Below are 27,395 nucleotides of genomic sequence, written 5' to 3' on the forward strand. Positions count from 1 at the left end.
TAGTATAAACCCTGAGTTCTACTTAGTTTTTTGCCATATGACCACATACTTAACCAGATACCACAGAATGTGAGAGACCAAGGAGTTTCACATCAAAGAGAATGAAACAGGTCAGTCTAAACATTTAGTTAAAGCAGTACTGACCACTTCCACTCTGACCCGCTAAAACTATAGTCTCAGTACTCGAGGGGAAAGGGAAGACCTTGAAATTTTAGCATGAAAACAGATTGCCACTTCTACTATGTGGCTGTGCAGCCCAAAATCCCTTTCAGTATTTGACACAGATGGAGGTGCAACTTTAAAACCAGTGCCATTGGGGTTTGACGGAATCACATGTTCAGCTTTGCATTTCAGTTCACTGATCGTTTTAGGCTTTGGATGCCTACTTAAAAGACCAGCAATACCAGTCTCACCTAATGAGCATTTTCACCTAACCGATCCAAAGATTCACAAAATATATAAAAATAAATCTATATCAAATTGTCCTCGACTTACTTTAGTTCTACAGCTCCCTCACATTCAGCTTTTGTTTGAGAAGTGAAAGCCCAAGAACTAGATTAGTCTCATTGATACCAATATATCCCCTTTAAAAAAAGGTTATTGCTTTTGTATATTACACAGTGGAGAAAGGTTGAGAAGCTATGGAAATCTATATCAGTGTTCATAAACTACCTGAAGTTAATCAGTTAAAAAAAAGTAATTGAACGATCTGCAAATTCAAAAAGTAGTCCAACAGCCTTCCCTGTAAACACTTCCTTTTGATTACTTCTGGCCCACAAATATCGCTCCCCCACCTTTAATATGAATAGTTTTGAACAAACAGAGTGAATGCAAACAAGTGTCAGGTTCAGTTGGTTGGTGAGTGTTGTAGCATTAGTAACTTAAGTTTATAAAAGCATTTAAACAAAATTACCCCTCCATCCCCTTATAATGAATTAATATATATGCATGTATATAGTCTTTTGTATATAAAAATCAATAAATAACCTGACCAGACTAAAAGCACCATTTATTGGGGGGGTCCCTAAAGATAAAGTAATCCCTTAAAAAGGGGAGACTAGAATGATACATCCCTCTGGAATATGAATGTATCAAAGACAGGTTATGCTGTTTCTAAGTACATGCCAGATGAGACAAAAACAAGAACTAATGTTAAGTTCCAAAAACTGCCATCAGCATTTCTAAACAATTTTGTGGGTGAGTGATGTGCAATACATAACCGAGCACGTTTGCACTTTAAAACACTTTAAAAAAAAAAAAATGTTTTAAACCTGCTCATTCTCAACAAGCTGTCCCCCTGGCCAGATGTAACTAAATTAATCTTGAGAGGGAAGAGTCTAGCTATACTCTCCCTTCTCTGAGACTGAAGGAGATCTTAGATTGTCCTCAGTGCTAACAGAAAGGATACAGTATACATACAAAACAGCCTCTGGAGAGACGAACAGAACAGCTCATGACTGCGATTAGATGCCATGCAAGTCACAATATAATAAAACACAATCCATCACATAATCAAATGAATACAAGTATCAAAAAGGGTCTGATGACAAGGAAATGGTATGGCTGACTAAAAACGAGGTGCCCATTACCCTGCTAACTTAAGGGCGCAACATGGGCATGTATCTCAGACATGATTCTCCGTGCCTATTCCCTTGTAGACATTTCACTTTTGCATAAACTATTACCATTTATTTTTTAAATCCAAATTAAAAGTGAAGAAAATCAACAGTACTTTATCAATACTTTGTCCTCAATCCTTTTATTCTTTCCATTGAAGGCAGGAACAAAACAAATGTCTACTGTAAGTGTCAGATGCTTTATATCCACAGGGATCGTTTGTATGGCAAGGCACAGATCAAGATTCAAAAGCTTATTTTTCTTTAAAATATTTCTAGGATTTGTATGGTTGGCATCTTAAAATGACAATGAAACAAACAATCTCAACTTTAGTACTTATGGCTTCATACATTTCTTTCATGATATGACTATCATATCTGGCAACATCCTATGTGGGATTCAACTGCATTGTGTTGTAACAAGATCATCTGGAATTGGAAGAAAAAAAAGTATTATCTAGAAAACTCATCATGCCTCTTGTCGGGCCAAATGTATACCTTTGGAGAATTATCTACTGGGAAATCTTTGATTTGACTCCTGGCTCAATAACCTATTAAAAGGACCATATTTTTACATGGTAAAGTACACTGAACAAAAATATAAATGCAACATGTAAAGTGTTGGTCCCATGCTCCATGAGCTGAAATAAAAGACCCCATAAGCACAAAAAGCTTTTTTCAAAAAACAAAATGTGCACAAATTTGTTTACATCCCTGTTGGTGAGCATTTCTCCTTTGCCAAGATAATCCATCCACCTGACAGGTGTGGCATATCAAAAAGCTGATTAAACAGCATGATCATTACACAGGTGCACCTTGTGCTGTGAACAATAAAAAGCCACTAAAATGTAGAGCTGTGTCACAACACAATGCCACGTCTCAAGTTGATGGACCGTGCAACTGGCATACTGACTGCAGGAATGTCCATTAGAGCCGTTGTCAGAGAATTCAATGTTAATTCTCTATCATAAGCCGCCTCCATCCTTTTAGAGAATTTGGTAGTACATCCAACCGGCCTCACAACCACAGACCACATGTAACCACGCCAGCCCAGGACATCTACAGCCGGCATCTTCACCTGCGGGATCGCCTGAGTCCAGCCACCAGGATAGCTGATGAAACTGTGGGTGTGCAAAAGCGAAACATTTCTGCAGAAACTGTCTCAGGGAAGCTCATGTACGTACTTGTGGTCCTCACCAGGGTCTTGACCTGACTGCAGTTCAGCGTCGTAAACGACTTCAGTGGGCAAATGCTTAACTTCGATGACCATTGGCACGCTGGAGTAGTGTGCTCTTCGCGGATGAATCCCGGTTTCAACTGTACCGGGCAGATTGCAGACCGCGTGCATGGTGTCGTGCGGGCCAGCGGTTTGCTGATATCAACGTTGTGAACAGAGTGTACCAGGGTGGGGGTGGGGTATTGGCAGACAAGCTAAGGACAACAAACACAATTGCATTTTATCAATGGCAATTTGAATGCACAGAGATAACATGCTTAAATACTGAGGCCCATTGTGGTGCTGTACATAATTCTTAGAAGCTGAAAATGTCCCAGTTTTTCCATTACCTCACCAGACATGTCAACCATTGAGCATGTTTGGGATACTCTGGATCGACGTGTACGACAGCGTGTTCCAGTTCCCGACAATTACCAGCAACTTCGCACAGCCACTGAAGAAGATTGGGAAAAAAATTCCACATGCTACAATCAACAGCCTGATCAACTCTATGCTAAGGATATTTGTCACACTACACAAGGCAAAACGGTGGTCACACCAGACACGGATTGGTTCTGATCCACGTCCCTACCCCCCCCCCCTTTTTTTTAAAGGTATCTGGGACCAACAGATGCATATATCTGTATTACCAGTCATGTGAAATTCATAGATTAAGGCCTAATGAATTTATTTAAATTGACTGATTTCCTTATATGCACAGTAACTCAGTAAAATAAAAAATGGTTGCATTTATAACTTTGTTCAGTGTCGATTCCCCATTCTAAAATCAGTAGGGGGACAGAGGGACAGATTCAATAAGAGCAGGGTTAAGACTTTACAGATATGGTTCTGCAAATGTGCAGAGTGCATTACCACACAGAGCATAACATAAATATCCCAGACTTATCCAAGACAGAGGAAAATAGATTGTGGCTGACTTTGGACAACCCTGTCAAGCATATGTTCTGTTGATGGAGAAATACAAAAATAAAACAAAAAGGGAAGGGCCTGTCACTGATCAGCAACAAGACATGGAGACAGTGAATCAGATAACTCACTGAATCACAGAAGGGTCCTTTTGGTTGTAAACGGGACAGTTTCCAACAGTATCTGGTGAAACAATGAGCTAACCACATGTGTAGTGAGCATTCAGTGGAGAAAAGACTGCATTGGTGACCTAACATTACACAATATGGAAATACATGCAAAACTTCACAATACCAATATGAAAACAAAATCACAGAACCAAGTTCTGCCAAAGGCAAGGGGATGGTAATGTGATAAAAAAAAGATGCAGCAAACAACCGAAAAATAACATACAGGCATAGTAAATGGTGGTGCTACATTAAATGAAGAGGAAATTCTCTTGTCCACACCCACCTGGACCTCTGGGCTTTTCGGGACATTTCTCTCTAAATTATAGTTTTGTGTGTTCATGTGTAAAAACTAAAAGATAACAGGATACAAGGATGGCAACTCACTGCTGAAATAGCAAGTCAGCAAGCAGAGGGGTAATGGAGCAAAATTACTGTTGACAAAAAGTGCTTTTTAAGGATCAGCTTTCCACCTGATCTTAACCGCACCTACCAAATAAAGAGCTTGATCTGGGCTAGGACGTTAGCGCAATAATTATATGAATTTAGGCCCATATTATTAAAAACTACTGCACTTAGAAGCATTATCACACAATAAGAATATTGAAATCCCATTCGCCACCTAAACTATGCCATGGCATTGTGCATTGCAATGCTTAGCCATGTAATGCAATATACATCTGACACAGCCTACCTCCCACCCCAACCATAGTGTGCATTAGTGACTTATGACGATATGAAAAATGGAATCTCTAACAAAAGTTGTGAAATGTGGTCAAATGACATTCATCCAACTGCTGAGCCCTGAAAGCCCGGCTAATCTCTAAACAAGCAGAGCACCATCCCCGATGCCAGCAGTGCCCTTTGATTATTATTTACCAATTAACACTGAAAAAGCTAGCTACCAATCTGTTGTCAAATGGACTTACACTGACTGATGCAGTAATAATTTGATCATTGACTATTAAAAAGCCTATTTTTGTCACAATAAACTGATGGTCACCAGTCACCACTGCTCTTAACTTTAACTGCCACTATTTTACTCACAAAAAGTGCACCATTACTTTGGTTCACAACCTCATCTCACAACCCTCTACCCTCTGTCCATCAAACTCTTAATTTCTAATGAAGCATCAATGAGACTACACGCTTTCCCATTTTATCCCCTCATCTCAACAGTTGCGTCTGCTCAGGAAAGGGCAGAAACTGTAAATTAAAACAAAAGAGCAGAACAAGAGTTCTCATGAAATGGAGTGAACAAAAACTGCCATGACAAGATGGCGGATATTCCCTTCTCCCTGTTTGCATACTGTGAGCATATTGATTCCATGCACAGATCCAGGGCAGCGCTGCGCCTGCTGTGCCAAGCTAATGAGGGGAACTCTGCACTGAGCATCATCTCCACACAGATAAAAAACAGTTTCACATAAACAGGTTGAGAATAATTAACTAAACACCATCAGAATGGAAGACACTCCAATGATTTCACTGTGTCAGGCTCAATCATTGATCCCATGTCGATTAATAGATAGAATCACATCTGTAAAACACACCACGGCCAACTGCATGTGACCTTCACTGGGTAAAAAAAGAGACAGATAAGTGGAATCTGCTCCTGTGTGTTCTGAAAAGTAAACTAGATCTTGGCTATAGAGACAGTGGAAATAATGTAATGTATTGTGTTCTACTATTGTACTCTATCCACTGTCCTTGAGCTTGCTCAATGCAAACATACAACATACTTAATATTTCTTATACACCATTATAAAGTGGGTGGTTTGAGCCCTGAATGCTGATTTGCTGAAAGCTATGGTATATCAGACCATATACCATGGGTATGACCCCTAAAATATGTTTTAAATGTTCTAATTACATTGGTAAGCAGTTTATCATAGCAACAAGGCACCTCAAGGGTTTATGGTATTTGGCCAATATACTCCGCGTTGCGTTGTGCGTAAGAAGAGCACTTAACCGTGGTATATGGACCTTATACCACACCTCCCCGGGTCTTATTGCTTAAATATAGCAAATCCTTTCTTCGACCACATTACATCCTTGTTGACCATGAACTGATGGACAAGGTCCAGAGTTCATACAACCAGCAAGGAACATTAGTCTACAGTATCAAGGCGTTGTGTTGAGACTGAGGATTGTTCTTCTTAGAGTTTGGCAAATATAACACATAGACCCTAAAACAAAACTGTTTGTTTTTTTAAACGGAAAACACTTCTGTTCCTGTTAGGTTCTTAGCTATGAGGTAGAACCTGGTGGAGTTTCATAAAATACTGTCTGTTATGAGTATGTAGTTGTATCATGAGGTATTGAACAGATATGTCACATGAAGCTTTGCACTTGCAGAAAAATAATTCCTTGTGAGTAAAGTGACCACCTTTGGCCACATGTGCAAAAACAGATCAGGTAAAAACTTGTGACAAGCAGCAGAGCTTTCATATTATCAATTATTGCAACATGCCTATATTACTCTGTAAATATGTTTTAAAAACATGGAAAGATTAAAGAGAAAACAAAAACAACAAGGAGGCCTTGATTATTGAGGCCACCTTATCAATAGCAAGTTGATTCTCCTTCCTTTTGAAATAATCTATTTTTAAAAAGCACCCTTTTCTTCTTCTATGTTTCTACTTTCACTAAAATGGACAGGCAGAAAACCTGGAAGTACAAGGTAGATTCAACATTTGAAGGAGCCGCTTCCAAAAGAAATCCTAAACATAAAAAAAAATAAAAAAATAAAAAACATGTTAAAGCTTCCTCAACCAGAACAGGGGCCTAAAAATCACACCTGGATGCCTGGGCTTCCTCAGGGCTGCACTTTGAGCTCTCCTCCATGTCGGTGGCCGGAGCCTCCTCAACATACTGCGTCTCAAAGACCATCCCCTCAGAGGCATCCTCTGGGTCTTTCTGACCAGAGCTCCCCTCCGTTCTCTCTGGAGAGTCCATGTGATTGGTGCCCTCTGTGGCCCCCAAGTGCTTCTTCCTCAAGTGCTGGTTGAGGGTTCCCTGGAAAGGGAAGCACTTGCCACAGATCTGACAGTGGAAGGGCTTGTTGTCCGTGTGACCGCGGATGTGGTACTCCAGCTGGTCTTTGCGCGTGTACTTCTTGCCGCAGAACTTGCAGACGAAGGGTGTGATTCCCATGTGCAGGCGCATGTGGCGGTCCAGGCTGCCCTTCTGATTGAAGGACTTGCCGCAGTAGATGCAGAGGAGCCTCTCATTGTAGGGGTACCACTGGCTGCGCAGGCTCCGTTCCTGGACGTCATTCTCAAAGCCTGCTTGACCCAACAGTGCTTCGCTGCTGTCCTCTGCGTTTCCTGGTTTGATCTGACTCAGGACTTCTGCTGGGACGGCTACAGGGGGGCGCTTGGCTCTGGCCCGGCCTCCCCTGAAGCCACTGAGCATGGAGCGGGAGGGGCTGGAGCTGCTGAGGCTCACGAAGCAGGGAGATGACAGGCCTGAGTAAGTGTAGCCAGCTGCCTGGATGACAGGACCATAGGAGCCGACACTGACAGCCAGCACCTGCTCTCCATCCACCAGCTCTGTGTGGTAGCCATCGTCGCCTGCCGAGGAGCTGTCGGAGTAGCTGGGCCGGTCCGTCTTTTCCAGCTTCACATGCACGTCTGTCACCTGGCCGTCCTTCCCAATCAGCTCCACCTGCTCTGTCTCTCCCTCCGTGGCTGCCTCCTGCTCTGACACACCGTCACTGCTGCCGCGGTCTGACTGGCCCTCCTCCTGGTGCCGCGCCCTGCCATGGCCTTTCCCTGCTGCTAGCTCAGAGCGGGCCTCTATGCTGTGTCTGGAGTAGTAAGGGGGGGAGATCTGTGTGGGGTTGATGAAGAGGCTGCTGTCTTTAACACCGTTGCGGCTGGCCTGGGAGCCCTCGTCTGGGCTGGTGGCGCTGCTGATCTTGGAGTGGATTCCCTCCAGGATCTGGGTGCACTTGTCAATGACGGCCTGCATCTGCAAGAAGCTGGCTGCTGTGAGGAAGCTGATGACATCTTTGAGCTGCAGGGACATGCGGCCAGTGTAGCAGAAGGCCAGCAGCTGCTCAAACACATCAGGGTTCTTGATGACGGAGATGGACAGGCCGCTCATGGTTCCCAGGGCTGAGTGGTCGCGGAAGTACGGTGAGCTGGCCGCCAGCACGGCCTTGTGGGCCCGGAACGGTTGGCCCTGGATGTGAACGATAATGTCACATAGCTTCCCCTGCAGCCGCAAGTCGTTGAGCTGGTTGAGGACGGTGTTGCTGAACTCTGGCACATCAAACTCTATGTAGGCGCTGCCGTCATCCATCTCTTGGATATGGCTTACCAGTTTGTAGACAACCTGGCAGAAACAGAAAATAAAACAATCATTAGGACTAAGAATCAGGATATATCTGAGAACACCTGCATGCAGTCACAGTTTAGTGACTAGTGCATTTCAAGTTTCATTTTCACATACAAAATATCCGAAAGAACATTGACAGTTAACATTGAGGTTAATTTAAGATATTTTACAAATAAAGTCAGTGTGCCACAACAGCCAAATAGCAACAAACATGCTTTGAGCAAACTTTGGCTGTCTGTGCCAGAAATATGCCAACACTAAGAAATCTGGCTACAGCCAATATAATTTCACATTCACAATGGCCTGAGAAAATACTGTATGCTTTCAAAATGGCCAGTACAAGTTAGACTAACCTCTCATTCTTTGCCAGAAAAAGGCATATATTTTTTTATATATATAGCATTTATTCAGAGAAGAATCGCCTGGGCAAAAACGTAGTGCATTTGACATATTGCAGTAATAGGCATTGAGAGTCAAAGCCTAGTTCAGCATTGACCCGACTGACTCTCATAAGAGAACAATTTGGAAATCTGGATTTGAAATAAGATCCATTCAGCAGCTGGCCAATTTCACAGTAAATTTGCCAAAGGAATGACTGTAGGGATAACTGCAGCCTCATCCAAGTTTGGAGATGGCCTGCAAAAGCATATTCATTCCACCCATTCCAGTGCACAAGTTCAACACACAGCACCACAGAAAAACAACTAACGACAACAAAAAATACAAGCAGATGTTTAATCTGGAGTGAAAATCCTCACAGCACGAACAAAGGAGGCCCTTAAACCTTGGAGGTCAGAAGAGATAGTACTGCAGCATGGTAGTCTGACACAATTTGAAATGAATCATTAGAAGGAATATGACAAGAACTGTAGTCCTCCATGTGGAATAGAATGTACTCTAAAAGCATTTCTGCATTTTAATTACACTAGCATGTCGTTTTATGCGTTTTGGCAAAGAAAGAAGAAAATCTGGTTATTTGGCAAGAAAGTGTTAGCCAGCCCAGCCTAGCTGTAACTGTCAGAAAGTCACTTTGTTACAACCAGAGTAGGACTGAACACTGCTTTGTAAAGGAGATCAAAAGAAAAATGCTGTAGACTACAACATAGATGGAACTACCTTAACCATTCTCTGAGGGTTGAAAATGCAGGCCAGGGCACTGTAATTACCAATGCCATGATGAGGCAAATGGGAAATTCCAGTGTTATGGATGTGACACTTCCACACAGAATGAGAAACAAAATGTCTCACAAAATTGACTTATCATTTCTGAGAGACATTTGTAGAACCCTATAGGGGAAGAGTAGACACAAAACGCCAAAATTCTAAGTAATGCCACTTTGAAAGTAACGGAACAACAAAACTTACGTTATGTATGTGAGGGAAATGGACAGCCATTTTTGGGAGAATGGAGACACCAGCTAAAGTCAAGCTCAAAGTCTTAGGGTAAAATATTAATAGCCACTTTGAAAGTATGGCTTGGCTACACACAAAAACAACAAAAAATTGTCACATACTTTAGAGAGGAAAATGTACCGTTATGCATGGGAGATTCTCTGTTATGGATGTGACGCTGTGCGAAATAATTGTTTATATATTAAAGAAATAACAAGTATCTTGAATAGTTATTGCATAGGCTATCAAAGTGCACTCATGTGTCCCATATTAATTAAGCAACCATAAATGCACAAATGTGCTAGAAAATGCATTCAGAATTCTTTATTTGGAAAAACTCTACTTTCATTCCAAATTAGAGTGCTGCATACATCAACAATTATAGAAACATTTGCACTTTCACAATAACACTAGAGGAAAATGTTATGGATGTGACAGAGTCCCAAAAGACAGACCGCAAATGAAACTGCAATCCATTTCAAATGTACAAAGTTTTAGTAAATTCATTCTAGATCATGAATGTTTTTTAAATATCTTTAATATGTTGTCAAATCACCTATTGAGTAACAGAATAAACATACAAAAACTCAAAACTCAAAAGTTGCTTTTAGAAACTCATGCTTTGCATTAATCTCACACCCTTTAATCTGCCAGCATAGGCTCTAAAATACCCCCTCAACGTTGTCCACAAAAGGACACAGGGACTGGACAACTTGACCTGCAGCCACGCAAGCCTTGTCATCTTTGGCTGGCAAGATGTACACAAATCCTGTGTGGTCGTTTCTCCTCAAGAACTGTATTTCAACAGCATCAGAGTCGGTCTTTATCTGTTACCAATTCCACAAACTGCCTATATATACACTGTGTATACCAAACATTAGGAAATCCTAAAGGCTTAAAAATCTTCTTTAACTAGGGATGCACTATATATCGGTGAGAATATCACAATCGGCCGATATTAGCCAAAAATGCCAACATCGGGCATCGGCCCTATTGTCGAGTTTAACGCCGATGTGCAAAAACCGATGTCAAAGCTGACGTGTACACCTGGATAACGTAGGTAGGTGACGTAATGAAGCCACAAAAACATACAGCGCTACATGTGCAACACAGCATTCCTAACCTAGCCCACAATGTCTGCTGTGTGGACCTATTTTGAAGTTTCAGAGGAAGATAACAAAAAGGCCATATGCAACGTTTGTGCTGCTATTATTTCCCGAGGGGAGAAAGTGAAATCTTTCAATACCACAAACCTAATTACTCATTTGAAAGTGCATCATCCCCCAGACGTTCAGCAACTACCTAGAACAAACACTTCTAACAACTAAACAAGTTCAAGTCAAGCAGTCATTTGAAAGAGCAAGAACATTTCAGCGAGACAACTCAAAGGCGAAATCCATTAACGCCAAGATAATGGAATTCATTGCCCTTGACAATCAACCGTTCTCTGCACCAGTACACACTACCAAGTAGGCGCTATTTTTCAGATGTTTCCCTACCGGAGTTACACAGTATTGTTGAATCGCACATCAGCGAGCTACTTGCTATGGGCGTCACTGCTACTAGCTTCACGACTGACATTTGGACCAGCGATGTCAGCCCCATGAGCATGCGGAGTCTGACAGCACAGTGGGTCGATGAGGATTTCGTACTGAGGAAAGCCATATTGCATGCTCAAGAATGTGCTGGTTCTCTTATTGCTGCTGCCATTTCAATGGCATTTGAGAACATGTTTGAAATCCCCAAGAACAAAGTACACGATGTGCTACGTGATAACGCACGTAACATGACAAAGGCTTTTGAAGAATGCGGAGTCGCCAGTTTTCCATGCATGGCACACATGCTGTGAACGAAGGTGTTTTGGCCCAACACAGCATATCTGACACAGTGGCAACAGGTAGGAAGATAATAGGTCATTTTAAACACTCACAGCTAGCATACAGCCACCTGCAAGCAATACAGGAGCAGCTTGGAGTGCAAACGAAAAGGCTTAAGCAAGACGTTTTCACCAGAAGGAACAGTACTCTTTACATGATGGAGAGCCTGCTGGAACAAAAATGAGTGCTTGGCGTGTACGCAGCTGACTGAGTTACCGGCAACAAATCAGTACAAACCAGTGGACTCATTGAAAACATGAACACACTCCTAGCTCCAGTCAAACAACTGACTGGAGAAATAAGCTCGTCAACTGCGTCTGCAGCAGACGTGATACCCTCTGTCATGGCATTAAAACGCCTGCTCAACAAAACTTCCAACACAGACCGTGGGGTTAGAACTTGCCAAAGTACTCTACCAGACGCTGTGAACATGCGATTCGGTGGTATTCACTCTGAGCCTCTTTACTGTGTCGTCACCATGCTCGATGCTAGGTACAAGGACCGCTACTTTGATGCAGACAAGAAACAGGGTTTACGTGAAATGTTACAGAGACAGCTGGACAAGATGGAAACACAAGTATCTTGGTGCTCTATGTACTAGTGTGGACAGTGATCGCTTTTTCAGTGCAGCTTCACACACTACAGACGAAAAAAGAAACAGACTTTCGTGACAAAGCCGAGCAGGTCTTCTTTGTGAAGAAAAACTTCCCCCAAATGTTAAAATTGTAAATGGGCAGTCATATTGTAACCCAGCCATCTAGAGTCACTGGAAACAATTGTACTAAGACGAATGGCTTTTCTATTGTTCATTCATGGCAGGTATAGGTCAAGATTTTCAATTAATTTAAAAACAAAGCAATTGTTTGTTTGTTTTTTATTTTTTTATTCCTAAATGAAAGATGAGCTGGTGTTGTAAATTTGCTCTCATTTTACGAGTCAAGTCAGTTGAGCACATTTGAAAAGTTTAAGTTGTGCCATTTATAGAAGTTTATGACAGTCTAGAGACAGTCATGTTTTCAAGTAGTCAAAGCAAAAATTATTAACTGCATTTGAGTTTAAACCAATACTTATTTCAAAGCATGTTTAGGTTTCTCCATATAGTCAAGAATGGATAGTAAGAAGAGCCACCAACACCTTAACCATCTTTGTAATGCAGGGCAGCTAAAATATTTGTGTCATGAATACCTGTTGTGCGATAAAATACATTCATGGATGTGTAATTTTTCCCATTTACAAGTTATTAAACAATATGTTCCTAACTGAACCTATGACACTTTGTTTAAACTATTTAACTGTACTAGAATGCTTAAAAGGCTGCTAAAATGTTAAATATCGGTATTGTTTTCTTTGGCAAGGAAAATATCAGAATCGGACAAAATTTAATATCAGTGCCTCCCTATGTTTAACCCGTCTCATCCCCTTTATCTACACTGATTTGAAGTGAATTTAACAAGTGACATCAATAAGGGATCATGGCTTACACCTGACCAGTGTAAGACATGGAAAGAACAGGTGTTCTTAATGTTTTGTAGACTCTGTGTATACCTCTAACCCTAGACTCAAGGATTGATACACCCATTTCATTCCCTTGTTTATTTTAGCTAGCTGTACTCATTCCTCACTCATCCCTACTATATCGTCTTTCCTATGAAGGGTTAACTTCTTCATTTTCCTTACTGAAATGGTAATAAAAAAAAAAGTTTAATTATAATCTACCAGTGGCACAGGGTTTGCACTTTTGTAGAGATTCTGAGACTTAACAGCTACAGTTCACAAGCATGTGCATTGCAGACTACACAGATACAGATCAATATTGTCACTGGGGGGTACCTGTAGTTACTCAAGGGAGTAAACAAACTCAGCATGACCGGTGAAACTTTGTGATGGATTTTTAAGACCTTAATTATGTTTCTGAATTTAAGATCTTTATTATGCCATGTGATCACATGCAATGCTCCAGTTAGCAGAACGCATGATTGCAGTTCATATGAGAAGGTGAGTACATGTGAAACAGATCACACACACACAGATAAAGATTGTCTGCTAGCTTGTTTGCAAACATAAACACACTTTGGAAGCAGTAGGAAGGGCATGAACATTCTATCATGATCGTGTTATGCAGTGTTGCTGACTGGTGAGTCATTGATGAAGTTATGAAGCGTCCATAACGGTCACATCCATTTTGCTTAGAACGAGTACTGAAAATACTTATTTTGAGAGTTTTGTATCCTACTTTGTAGTAACAATAACATTCAATTTGGCAAATATTAAAAGGTCAAATGTAGTCTTTAATTCAAAATATACACATTCAAGGTAAATATGAAAGTAGTTTAATTAGGAAATAAGCTATTTTGCTTTTTCTTGCTCAGGTTGACCTTAATATGGAATTGCTCAAATGTATTCTGTTTTAGCCACTTGGCCTGAGCAATTTGACAAAAACTGGTTTGTCTGAGTCCGTTCTCCAGCTCTGCCCTCTTCTGCACATTGACTCGGTACTAGTACCCCATATATATAGCCAAGTTATCATTTTTCATTGTGTATTTATAATTCTGTGTTATTACTTTTCTATTTTCTTTCTCTCTGGATTGTTGGGAAGGGTCATAAGTAGGCATTTCACTGTTAGTCCACACCTGTCGTTTACGACGCATGTGACAAATACAATTTTATTTCTCCCCCCCAATCCATCGGCCCCTCTCCCAGCTCTCCCCCTGCCTCTCTCTGGCAATTCAGCATGATCTTCTGTCAGCAGTTTGAAAATGAAAACACTTTCTCCAATTGCCAAGGCTTGCCAAGACACCTGTCACACTAACCATATGTTATCATCCTGGCACAGGAGACTGAGGGGGAAAGAAGCAAGATGGAGAGAAAAGGAAAATGGAGGTGCAGTCTTACATTATTTTCACTCTGCCATCATGAGGCTTGCAAATATTGTGTGCATATTAAACCTATCAGTGGCCTCTGCCAACACCATGCATTGCAAACTGAACTGAGAGCCAAGTTGAAGGGCAGCCAAAGAATGTATGCTCTGTGGCTGAGCTGAAACCAAAGGGGTGCCGGTCACATAAGCAATGCTAAAATGGACCGGATGGGAAACACAAACATACACTTTAATTTAGTAGGTCTGATTAAGCCCAAAATGAAAGATCCAATCTATTGTGGGCCTGTGACTTATGGCTGAACAAAAGACTACACTTCAAAGACAACCTCCAAAACCTGCCCATCAGCACTGGCAAACAAGCAAAGAATGCTTACTTCAAGATAAGCAGTATTTTGCAAAACCAGCATGCAGCCCAACTCAAGCAAGACATGATACAGCAACATGAGATGGGCAACAAATAGTCTGCAGAGTGGGAGACTTCTGAGAAAAATGTATTTTGTGAATTTGGAGGGGGATAATGTGTGGGGATTAGTTTATCTGCCCTGGTGTGAGCAGCATGACATGCAAGCACATTGATGTATTTTAAATTTGAGCATTGGAAATAACAAGGAATTAATTAATAAATGTAGCACTGACCCACATGAAATTGGGTTTCTGGGTTGATTAAGACATGAGAAAGAGTTCCATTATCCATTAGCCTATAATCTCCTATCATCTGTGTAGCAGGCTTATTAGAATTCCCCATGCATTGGAGAAAAAGCACTGGAAGACAACGCAATCCTTTAGCTACTAGCCTAATCAAAATGCGACCAACACCATGAAAATAACACCCCACTTGGGATGTCCCTACCTGCCTCATTCTAATGGCAGGTCATCACTAACCTCTGCTTACTTCAATTACTGACATGGACTACTATTCACGCCATTCAGCCATTACATTTAAATGTTTCCACATTTACGTTTAGCAGATGCTCTTAGCCAGAGTGACTGACAGTACTGAGTATTTTAATACTCCCTTGGAAATCGAACCCACAGCCTTGGCGTTGCAAGCGCCATGCTCTACCAACTGAGCTACACAGGAGTACCATCTCTGTTAAGTCATCTCTGTTCAGGCCAGTCCCTTTGGGTAAATAACATTTCAATGAACAGAAACTGATAACCAAGCTGCCGTGGAATAACTGCAGCACAATTACAAGTAGCAAAGGCCTAATTAAAAAATGGCTATTACAAAATTAGCAAGGGAAATCAGGCTTTGCATAGGCCTATTTGCTGGTCATATTCTAACCAGTACAACAACAAAAAAACTACTTCCCTGTAAGTCGTTGCGCAGAGAAGTCAAATCCTTCTCTTTTATACTCACCCAAACGGAACGCTGAGCTGAGCAAATCCAACACTATGCTAACTAACCTACTGGTAATAACTATAACTTCCTTAACCTGTTCTCAAAGACAGATGACCCAATACAACTTCAAGCATATATTTAGCCCAAATAACTACCCACCATTGAAATGTCAAAACAGACAATGTTAATAAATATGTTTTGATAAAGGAATTCAAATGAGAAACTCACATCAAGGCTATTACTGCTATATTCAGAGCCAGACCTCCTTTGTCTGGCTATTCCTAGCAGCTTGCCCTTGTACTGCTCAATCAACAGTGATGGCAGAGGCAGACTAAAACCTTTTAAAGCTTATCCTGATGAGAACCATGACTATAAATGCAGGGTTTAATGTGTGCAAAGTCAATGCTACTCACGCACAAGGCTTAATTTGGTTTGTCTCTGTATATTCTGACAAGCCATGCAGTGAATATATTCAGTGGTTGAGTAACTCCTATAATACTGCAGCACAATAGAAAACCCTAGAAGGTTGTATGGGCTTCAAGGGTGTTGTTTTTCTGTCTTCCCTTTCGTATGAAAAAAATAAACTATTACAATGCACTGCCCTTTGAGTTTGTGGTATGGCTCGACCAAATCCAAGTTATTGACAAAGTACTGTATGTGCATTAGCTAGGGAAAGGGACACACACAATTGTACTGTCTAACAAGTTAATATAACTACCCTTGAATTCAAGGAGAATGCAGGTGAACTGGATGACCCCAGGCGACAATGCACTTTGTACTGCTGTGTCCTTACATCATGTCTATAACTAGTTTACAACATACAACCAGACTAACAGTGGTTTTATCTGGCCTTTTATCAAGGTCAGATGCTCCACGTAAAGTTGACAACCGAAAAAAACAGACCCATCATGTTTTTTAAGCCAATAGCCTACATTTTATATTTCTGTATTACTGTTACAATGTTTGTTTACTATCAGTGTAGCTAATTTGCATGATATTTAGCTAAATACCTAGCTAACTATCAACTGACAATGCAGGAACTAGGCAACTTTACTTGCAACACAGTAATTTAGTTAGATACTAGCTAGATAGCTATTTTATTAGTTACATGTTCCACAGTATTTCCCCACAAATGTCACCTACCTACCTAAAGGCAATCGACCTTTCCATTTCCACAAAAACGTTAATAATGTAATAGCCATTGCTTTGGATCCATGCAAATGAAATGAACATCGTAACGTCATCTAACGTTAACGCCCAGTTCATGTAGGTAGCTATCTTGATACACTGACAAGATAATCCTGTTGAGAAAAAGTTTGATTTGAACAAACGTTAACTCCCACAATAATTAGAAAAGTAGCTAACGAGACAGACATTAGCTTCGAAAAGTTGCAACGGCATTATTCCGTGTCTGTCTAGAGTCGAGCAAAGTTTGTTGCCGCCCGAACGGACGTTAACGTCAGCCTGCAACAAATTCTGACAGGCTAGCTAGCTTCTAGGTGGCTACATCCTACGGCATAAAAACACAAGACTGGCACACTTGGGGCTAGCCAAAATAAGTTAATGTTGGTTAGCCAGCTAACTAGGTCTAATTGACGTAATGTGGCTAAAGTTAGCTAGCAAGCTATGTAATGCAAAACTAACCTGTGCGGGCTGAGACCATGGCTCTTAACAGATATCGAAGAGAACAGGCAAATTCCCCAAAAATGTGCTAGGCGTATGCGCCTAGTGTTACCCACGTTGAACAGTTAGCACGCGCCGCTAGAGTAGAACCTTTTTCACCAAATGACACAAGCAGCAGCAACATCGTTTTGACGATGAGGTTATATTCGATTAGTGTCCAAATCAATGTTTTTACTCTGTCGAACTCACCTTTTCCCGATCAAACGTCACCCATTCCCCCCAGTAGCTCGCTTTCACTAGAGGAAGGCCTCCCCCACTCCAGCTGTGTCGGTAGCTGCAATTTTTTTATGCAACCGGAAGTGTATTATGTTTCGAGCCCGACCTGCCAATGATTCTGTCTGGGCAGAGATTTGTATATAATGACGAGATACCAAATAGTGTGGATATAATGGCAAGATGCATGTCCCTCCGCCCTAGCAATCGGAATCGTTGTCCACAAAGCGGCACCGCGGGCCGTCAAGCTCCAGCCTATCCTTTCTTTGCATTATTGTAATTATTTTTGAATATTCGATGAGGGTTGTTGACGTCAACCGCTTGTATTCAATAGTGAGAGATGCTATGGGCTGCTACGTAGTTGGTGGTGTCCGGTGCGAGTCGCAGGGTTCATATAGGAAACACAGATGCTGATGAACGCATGGTGATGGTCGACGTGTTTTGTGAGATGAGAGAGAAGGCGGTAGGTGAGGTGTCTCCTCAGCTGTTTACCATCGCCACTCTGACAGGACATGCCATGGGACCCAACTACTCTATCATCATGGACAACGGAGTTGCCCATCGCTCTGGCAATGCCCATCAGTGGCAGAAAGCGGGGAGGTTCTGTGTTCGAATCCAGGCTGCATCACATCCGGCCGTGATTGGCAGTCCTATAGAGCGGCGCACAATTGGCCCAGCGTCGTCCGGGTTTGGCCTTAAGTGTAAATAATAATTTGTTCTTAACTGATTTTCCTAGTTGAATAAAGGTAGTAAAAACAAATCTGGCGTGAGGACTATGACTTCTATAAGGGGATGTATGAGGATATTCTGCAAAGCAACAACCTGACATCCTCTGCTACACCCCGCGGACATCAGACCCCTGCTGCCTTCCTCATCATGGCCTCTGGGCTGAACACGTGGGGTGTGGACTCTGGCACTCATCTGCCTTACATTGACATCGCTGGTTCTAGTGGCTCTTTCCTTGGCTGGTGTCCCCACCGGAGCTCAAATCCTCGCCATGGCTACCTACTGCATCCTACCCAGTGCCTATCAACCCAACGACGCCCTGCCCAGAGCCTAGCAATTTGATGATATAAATAGAATGTGTCGAATGGACCCTATTTTTCCGTCTCATGGTTGTCACATAGAACCGTCCTGATAGTGCCAGTTCAATTGATATGTTGTACAAAGTATTCAAGAACAAATATCCAGCAATGCTGTGATATCGGCAGTTCATTTCGAACATTCCAATACCTCTCCAAGATTATATGTATACAATTATGATACTGTTTATCCGTCCAACCTCAAATGTAAAATGTTTGACCAACATTTCTAACATGAGTCACTGTATTTTTGTTTCTTCTCCCGAGTGGCGCAGTGCTAGAGGCGTCACTACAGACCCTGGTTCGATCCCGGGCTGTATCAGAATCGGCCGTGAACTGGAGTCCCAAAGGGCACTTTGGCCCAGCATCGTCCGTCCGTGTGTTAGGGGAGGGTTGGGCCGGGGAAGGCGTAATTGTAAATAAGAAATTTGGTCTTAAGTGACTTGCCTAGTTAAATAAAGGTTACAAATAAATAAATAAATACACTCAATTATTCTAGCCTCATACTATGAATATGCATAACCATCGCGAGACAACTCCGGTATAGTGTTTTTTTCCTCAACGTTGCCGGGATGTCACGTGTCCTACTTAGATCAGTACTTTCGTAACAACTTAAGTATTACGAAACTTCTATTCGATCAAAAAGATCTCACGTAGCAAATAAGCCATTCGTTTTTATTTTGACCAATTTAAACATTCTCATTAACCAGGTTTGCGTTTAAACTTTTTATGCGAGTAAAGTACATGTCAGATAAAAATATAATTACATTTTCCGGTTAACTTTCCAAATGTCGACAAAATAAAGTAAACTAGACAGGTTGAGATATTTTTGTGTCTGTTCAAGGAATTATTCGAGAAATGTCGGTGGAAACGTTTTTATGTGCAAATGTTGATATAATATTCATCATATTGAAGAAAACTTGGGAGTCAACGATGATATGTTCCACTACGACTCGGAAAACCATGCAGTTTATTACACTAGTACAGTTTAAATAAAGTATGACGACCTTCACAGGGTGGTGAAATTGCAGTTGATGAGCATGTTGCTCCTTTAAATATAGAGGGTCATATTCTGGTGACATGATGATTGATGCTTGGCTGCCGTTTGACAAATACAAATAATATCGCTCGCTCTTATTCATTATCTCATAGTGTAGGTAGCCTACCCGTACTGTATCAGCGACCTTTTAGCTAGAGCGCACGTGCCAAGGCCAGAGTGCGCATGTTGGCTATATAACGCAAACGTTTTTGTGAGAAGACCAGCAGTAGCGTTGAAAATGCAATGCAAACCCATTTAACTTGCATGTTTCATTCGCACATTGGAATTTAAAAGCAAATGTTATTTGTATGTGCACTACGTCATCACGCACATACTTGTTTCCACAATAAGTCAGTTTGATGGAAACACATTTCTGGTGGGAAAATGCGCATATTGTTTTATGCAGATTTTAGAACATTCTCATGAAAATCTTTCGCCAATTGGATGGAAACCTAGCTATTGACCTCCATACAAAAACTCCTCGCTTGGTGAGCGAAAGAAACAAAACACCGCCATCTGCTGGCCCAGTTGTCCCTGTTGCTTCGCCTCTTCTTCTCTGGTCTGAATCTGCTAGTATCGATAGCTAGATTAATAACCAAAATAAAACAAAGATGCCTATAAAACTCACGGGGTTCTGTCGTCATTATTATTGCGTACCTACTGCATCAAATATCTGCTAGGTACTTTTTTTTATGGTGACAAATTTGTAGCATATCCTATTCTTACAGCTACACCATTTTTTAAACTAGCGATACTTTTTTATGTTACCTTTATTTAACCTGTCAAGTTCTTACTGACTGCCTGCCTTTTTCAGGGGCAGAACAACAGATTTCTACCTTGTCAGCTCGAGGGATTCGATATAGCAACCTTTTAACACTCTAACCACTAGGCTACCTGCCGCCCCGATCACATTATGGTACAAATAACAAATAACTATCTGTTTGAGTTAGGTTCAAAGTTGTTAATCACAGTTATCATACCACATACGCAGGTGATATGCAGGTGATACAGTCTTACACTCAGCTAGCCCCTCCCTGGATTTTGTGTTAAATGCTCTACAACAAAGCTTTCTTAGTGTTCAACAAGTTTTCTCTACCCTTAACCTTGTTCTGAACACATCCAAAACAAAGGTCATGTGGTTTGGTAAGAAGAATGTAATTTTCCCCACAGGTGTTATAACTACCTCTGAGTGTTTAGAGCTTGAGGTAGTCACCTCATACAAGTACTTGGGAGTATGGCTAGACGGTACACTGTACTTCTCTCAGCACATATCAAAGCTGCAGGCTAAAGTTAAATCTAGACTTGGTTTCCTCTATCGTAATCTCTCCTCTTTCTCCCCAGCAGCCAAATTAACCCTGATTCAGATGACCATCCTACCCATGCTAGATTACAGAGACATAATTTATAGATTGGCAGGTAAGAGTGCTCTCGAGCGGCTAGATGTTCTTTACTATTCAGCCATCAGATTTGCCACCAATGCTCTTTACAGGACACATCACTCTACTCTATACTCCTCTGTAAACTGGTCATCTCTGTACCCATCGCAAGACCCACTGGTTGATGCTTATTTATAAAACCCTCTTAGGCCTCACTCCCCCTTATCTGAGATATCTACTGCAGCCCTCATCCTCCACATACAACACCCGTTCTGCCAGTCACATTCTGTTAAAGGTCCCCAAAGCACACACATCCCTGGGTCGCTCCTCTTTTCAGTTTGCTGCAGCTAGCAACTGGAACGAGCTGCAACAAACACTCAACCTGGACAGTTTTATCTCAATCTCTTCATTCATAGACTCAATCATGGACACTCTTACTGACAGTTGTGGCTGCTTTGTGTGATGTATTTTTGTCTCTACCTTCTTGCCCTTTGTGCTGTTGTCTGTGACCAATAATGTTTGTACCATGTTTTGTGCTGCTACCATGTTGTGTTGCTACCATGTTGTTGTTATGTTGTGTTGCTTTCATGCTGTGTTGTCATGTGTTGCTGCCTTGCTATATTGTTGTTTTAGGTCTCTATGTAGTGTTGTGCTGTCTCTCTTGTTGTGATGTGTTTTGTCCTATATTTATATTGTATTTATTTTTTATTTTATATCCCAGGCGCAGGTCCCCGCAGGAGGTCTTTTGCCTTTTGGTAGGCCGTCATTGTAAATACGAATTTGTTCTTAACTGACTTGCCTAGCTAAATAAAGGTTAAATAAATAAATAAGTCAATGATCCACCCTTTATGAACCAGTCATAAAGGTACTGCATGTAGTTCTGTAGTCTCTCCAGCATGGGGTGCCACTGACTAAAGAGAGGGCTGTGGAATAACAATCTATATGGAACAACAGGGAGCAAAGAAAATAGTAAGGATAAATAGAGATATAGTTATTTGAAAGCAAAACAGAGGAAAGGAAAGGTCACAATAATTATATTGTGTCATTACTTTGAGATGTTTCTCTTTAAAAATACATGCTTATCTGAAAATTCAATGGAATTGTGGTTGTTGATATTGTATGTGTAGCCTGATGCTACAGTATGTCTGCAATACTGTAACTTCACCACAATCTGATTTACAGTAGGACACTGTAAATCGCAGAGCTATGCAATAGTATGATAAGGAGTCCCTCCCTCCTGATTTAGAGTGTTGAAATGCAAAAGTGATTTGCAGTTTTAATTTCCAATAAATCAGTCTAGCTTCTCAATTATTTGTATTTTCTATTTAACCTTTATTTAACTAGGCGAGTCAGTTAAGAACAAATGATTATTTACAATGACGGCCTACCCCGGCCGAACGATGCTGGGCCAATTGTGCACCGCCCTATGGAACTCCCAATCATGGCCGGATATAGCCTGGAATCAAACCAGGATCTGTGTGACGCCTCTAGCACTGAGATGCAGTGTTTAGACCGCTGCACCACTCGGTAGCCACTTATAATTACAATTATAATTACAGTTAATGCAGTACATAGTGTTGTGCATATGATCTAATGTAGCAATTGCAGATAACAGAGTTGTGTCAAATTAACTGTGTCACCTCAACCAAATCTATTTTTACATATTAACCATAATACAAAATAAACATTCATCCAAAAAACAGAAGCTACGTTTAGTTTCTCTCTACTTGGATATTGACCAATATATGCAAAGAGGCGAGTTTGAAATCTTGCATATGTATGGAGCTATGTACTGTATATAACATGTTTGTCAAAAGTAAATATTTCTGTGAAAGACAGACATCAATACATCAATTTGGAGTCAATTTGGAAATGTGATAACACAAAATAATGAACATCTTTCAAAACAGAAATACTCTTTGTGTGCTATACACTACACAGTAGACTTTGGAGTGTAGCAAATGGACAACCTTGTTGTTATTGGAAAGTTAGTGCATGGCTGCAACGTTTTCTTTTTGATGATGTACAAACTAAAGCTTACAAACCTGAATTTGTAATGATTGTAATAAAAAATATAAATGGCTTTATATCCTTCCTATAAAACAAGAATGGAATAGCTCTTTTCTTTTAGACTATAGCAGTCTCTGTCCTTCCTGACCTACAGTATTTATGGACGAGAGGGCTGAATGTGATCCTGTGTGTATTTTTTCTCATTCTGTGTGAGTGACAACTTGGCAGCTCTAGTGAATATCTTACCTAATCTGGGTGCAGGTGGATGATCGACATAAGGAACAGAATCGCTCTGTCATTGCACATGCTCCTTGTTAAACAAGTTGCTCCTCTATTCTCAACAGTAATTTGCTTTTTTCAAGAGATCGACACAGAACTGAAGGTGCAGCCAAGGTATGGTGATTAGAAATGGTTTTGTTGACCTGCAGGGGTGATCATGGTATTGATAACATTTCAAGCAGCCTCCTAATCAAAGGATTTCCTGTTGAAGTTGTAATCTTTCTTGAAAAAGGGCTTTGTTTGTTTCAGTGCCATTTAGGCTACTTGACCAATAACTTTTTGGCAGTAAACTAATGGGACTGGGTTTGAGTGGTGTTGTGGCAAGGATCAGGCTCCAGGTGGGGTGGCTTGAGGCTCTGAGATGCCTCACTTATTTTTTTATTATTCCAGATGACTTAGCAAATACCGCAATAACCCCCCTCCTTAAATCTTTGGGGAGCAAAGGCTGCTAGGATCTGTTCAAAGTCATGATCTCAGGTATCAGTGTGAAGGAATAGGGGGCTCTACTGTTTTGTTTTGACTATAGAACACCCCCCCCCCCCCCCCCAAAAAAAAATATGAACATATGCTTTGTTTCAGAATAAAAACAGAATAACCTGAGCAGTTGTCATACAACTGTCACTTTAATTTTCAATATCAAACATAATTGAACTACAACATCTTGACATGCAAGGAAATGGTTTACACTTTAATAACATTTAATAGCAATGGAGAACATTCCATTTGTCTCCTTGTAAATATAACATGAATAACACATTGTTCTCCATGTGCAGCAAGAGTCCAGAAATAACTTGGCTGTCAGTACTCAGGAGGAACAATGGCCTCCCAGTCCTCTAGTCCAGAGGGAAGCTGTAGCTCACTGATGGAGAACATATTTCCCAATAGCAGGTGTTTGAGTCTGTCAGTGCCTGGTCCTCACCATGACTGTCAATGAAAGGGCCAGCTCGGCCAGGTGTGGGAGCACCTCTCAGCCCTCTCAGGTTACTCCTTGAAGACGTTGAGGGTTTGGGGGAGGTTGTAGCTGATATCAGCAAAGAAAATGTTGCCATTATTTATAAAGAGAGAGAAAGCATACCGCATATTTCCCCTGTCATTGTTCAAGACTAGAGCAAATTATTCTAATGATTCTAAAAGAAAAACCATGCATTTGCATCTTTTGTTTAGCACTTTATCTGTCCCTTTAAATATTTAGGCGCCTCGGTGAAAATGAATAGCTTAGATATCTTAATTTGATCTGAAAATCTGAACTACCAAAGATGAACAAAGGTACGGCACACTACTCTCAGAAAAATCATAATTAGAGGTGCGTGGATACAAATGATAATGAAGCTCTAAATGCTTTGTCTTCAAATGTATCATATTGCATTTGCCTAAGAAATTAAGGCAAATTGTGGAAATTATGGCCTGGGCTTTCAGCAAACACAGAGAGGCCTGTGGGGATGAGTGATATCTGGCACACCATGAAGAGAAGGAGAGGTGTGCTGCCCGGTGCTTAGCCCAAATGAAAGACCTGCTTAGTGGAGCAGAGATCAAGATGACGGACTGGTGGAGGGTTCAGCTGGGCCTTTGTTATTGATAAGTCTGTCATCCCTGCTGATATTGGAGCAGTAATGGCAGCTGATGATTAGGCCAATCCTGAGCTATTAACTACATTTCTTATCCCTTTACTCGAGCCCAGGAGAGCAGGCTAAAGAGACAAAGGCCGCCTTTATGAAGCCAAGAACTTAAACGGCATCCACCTGACCTGAAAGACACAACTGTTACGTCTTTCTGCCAGGCCAAAGAAGTCAGGGATGAGGTACGTGTCAAAGGTTGCTATTTTAAATGAAGGGGTTCTGAGTGACTGGGCTGTTGAAAGAAGGCTGCGATGAAATTAGAGAAAATTGGCTGTTTTGTCAACATTTCATCGGCAGATTTACAGAAAGCTGACCTCAACCCTCTCTCTCCTCTTTTTCGTTAGGCTAAGGGGATTGGGTCACTCAGAATTGACGGACAAATCTCCTCTTTATTTCTCTCTCGCTTTCGCTCTCCCTCTCAAGAAGTGATATTTAATATGATCTCTTTTTAATGATCCATAGCTGGCTGAAATTACATCTCTTCCAAAACATGTAAAAAGACAGGCTTTAGCTTTATTTACCAAAATGTTTACAACATATAAGCTAGTTTGATTACAATTAAAACTAAACAGTAATACAAAGTAATATTTTGCCTACAAATATAGACATTAGATATTATAGTGAAACCAGCAAACAATGTTGTCAATCTTACAAGTGAACCAACCTGGAAATGAAATATTACAGAGCTGAAATGAAAATATAGCTACTGGATTTGTTGCTTATGAACACATCACTTTACAAATTTTGCAACAGCATTTCCATCTCAAATCCCTATCCTTGTCACTGACCACATACCTGCCGTATGTCTTTCTCTGGTATTGCCTGACAAAGACCAGCAGGAGTCCTGGTCTAGTTGGTTTAGCCACCTGCAGCCAGATGCAAAGCATCTTTCATTAAAGTCTAAAACTTCAGGAATATGATACTGGCCCTGTGATAAGATCTGGTAATGCAGTAACATGGAATTATGAAGAAAACTGCCATTTTGTAAATAAGCACCTGTGATCTCTTATGAAAGCCCCTGTTTATGGGCCGGGTCAGTACAGGGAGAGAGGTGGCCCTGGAACCCAATCCGTCCCCATGTGCAGACTCAGATTGGGGATTTACAGACCAGGGGCCATGCAGGGGGCCGGGGGCAGTAATATTGGAGCTGTGGAAGGTCAGCCCAGGGAGGACTAGACAGTGCTCCCCCTTACAGGGGAGAATGGCCTCCTGTAGATGGTCCCTTTCATAACCACCAGTCAGTGGCCCGTGTTAAAGTCATGTTGAGAGTTGTGTTGTGGTGGTCAATGCTAACAGGGAGGGAGGCTCTACAGGGCAGCATTCCATCCACTGTCTGTAGTGTGTGAACCAGGCTGACCACATCCCTTTATTGCATTGATCCCTGACTTCAGTGTGGAGGTGTTGTCATGTTATCATAGACGGAAGAGGAAGCGAGACACCCCACTCACAGTTTGTTTTCTTGATTTTCTTTTGTTGTTCAATGAAAGTCAGTTAACTAAGTAGATCAGACCCAGCTGTTTTTGCGGGAGGGGGATCTCTCACTCGCCAGCTGAACAGGTTCTGAGACAGCGAGCAGCTTAACAATGTCAGACAGAAAATGAAAGGGACAGTTCCAACAGAAAGGCAGAAAAAAGGCCTAATGTTTATCAGCAGATTTTTTTACAGTTCTTTTTTTGATATCATACCTAGAGGCCCGGGCCGTGAAGGAGCTGTAACATTGCCGTTATTCTCTTATCCTCATTGATTATCCACATACACAGCACTTGTGGAGCTTTTAGAATATAGCCTCCCGAGTGGCACAGCGGTCTAAGGCACTGCATCGCAGTGCTTGAGGAGTCACTACAGACCCGGGTTTGATCCCAGGCTGTGTCACAACCAGCCATGACCGGAAGTCCCATAGGGTGGCGCACAATTGACCCAGCATAGTCCGGATTAAGGGAGGGTTTGGCCGTTGGGGCTTTACAAGACTCATCGCTCTCTAGCAACTCCTTGTGGCGGTCCGGGCACCTGCAGGCTGACTTCAGTTGTCAGTTGAGCGGTGTTTCCTCTGACACATTGGTGCAGCTGGCTTCCGGGTTAAGCGGGTGGGTGTTAAGAAGAGTGGTTTGGCGGGTCATGTTTCGGAGGATGCATGACTCGACCTTCGCCTCTCCCGAGCCCTTTGGGGAGTTGCAATGATGAGACAAGTTTGAAAAGGGGGGTAAAATAAAGAAATAAAGAATATAGGCTACCCAACACTATAAGGCTGTCCATTGTTTTGTTTCCTCTGTCACTTGTCAGTTTTTTTTAAAGGGTTGTAATGATCTAGTGATTGATCCCACAGGGGCATGTCTGTTCT

General features: G+C 41.5%; 1 protein-coding gene across 1 annotated transcript; it reads right to left on the reverse strand.

Moving 5' to 3' along the window:
- Nucleotides 1-1,261: 1,261 nt before the first annotated feature.
- Nucleotides 1,262-18,279, reverse strand: LOC110525601 (zinc finger and BTB domain-containing protein 34). The gene is made up of 2 exons (XM_021605858.2): nucleotides 17,632-18,279; nucleotides 1,262-8,267 (listed from the first exon to the last, which is right to left on the reverse strand). Exon 2 carries the CDS (start codon nucleotides 8,232-8,234, stop codon nucleotides 6,714-6,716), a length of 1,521 nt encoding a protein of 506 aa, XP_021461533.1. The 5' UTR covers nucleotides 8,235-8,267; nucleotides 17,632-18,279; the 3' UTR covers nucleotides 1,262-6,713.
- Nucleotides 18,280-27,395: the final 9,116 nt, after the last annotated feature.

The sequence above is a fragment of the Oncorhynchus mykiss genome, chromosome 6 (assembly GCF_013265735.2).
Source record: "Oncorhynchus mykiss isolate Arlee chromosome 6, USDA_OmykA_1.1, whole genome shotgun sequence".
In the NCBI taxonomy this organism is placed as follows: domain Eukaryota; kingdom Metazoa; phylum Chordata; class Actinopteri; order Salmoniformes; family Salmonidae; genus Oncorhynchus; species Oncorhynchus mykiss.

Excerpts from the sequence above, each read along its gene's own strand:
- LOC110525601 (XM_021605858.2), bottom strand. The coding sequence starts at position 8,234 with ATGGATGACGGCAGCGCCTACATAGAGTTTGATGTGCCAGAGTTCAGC.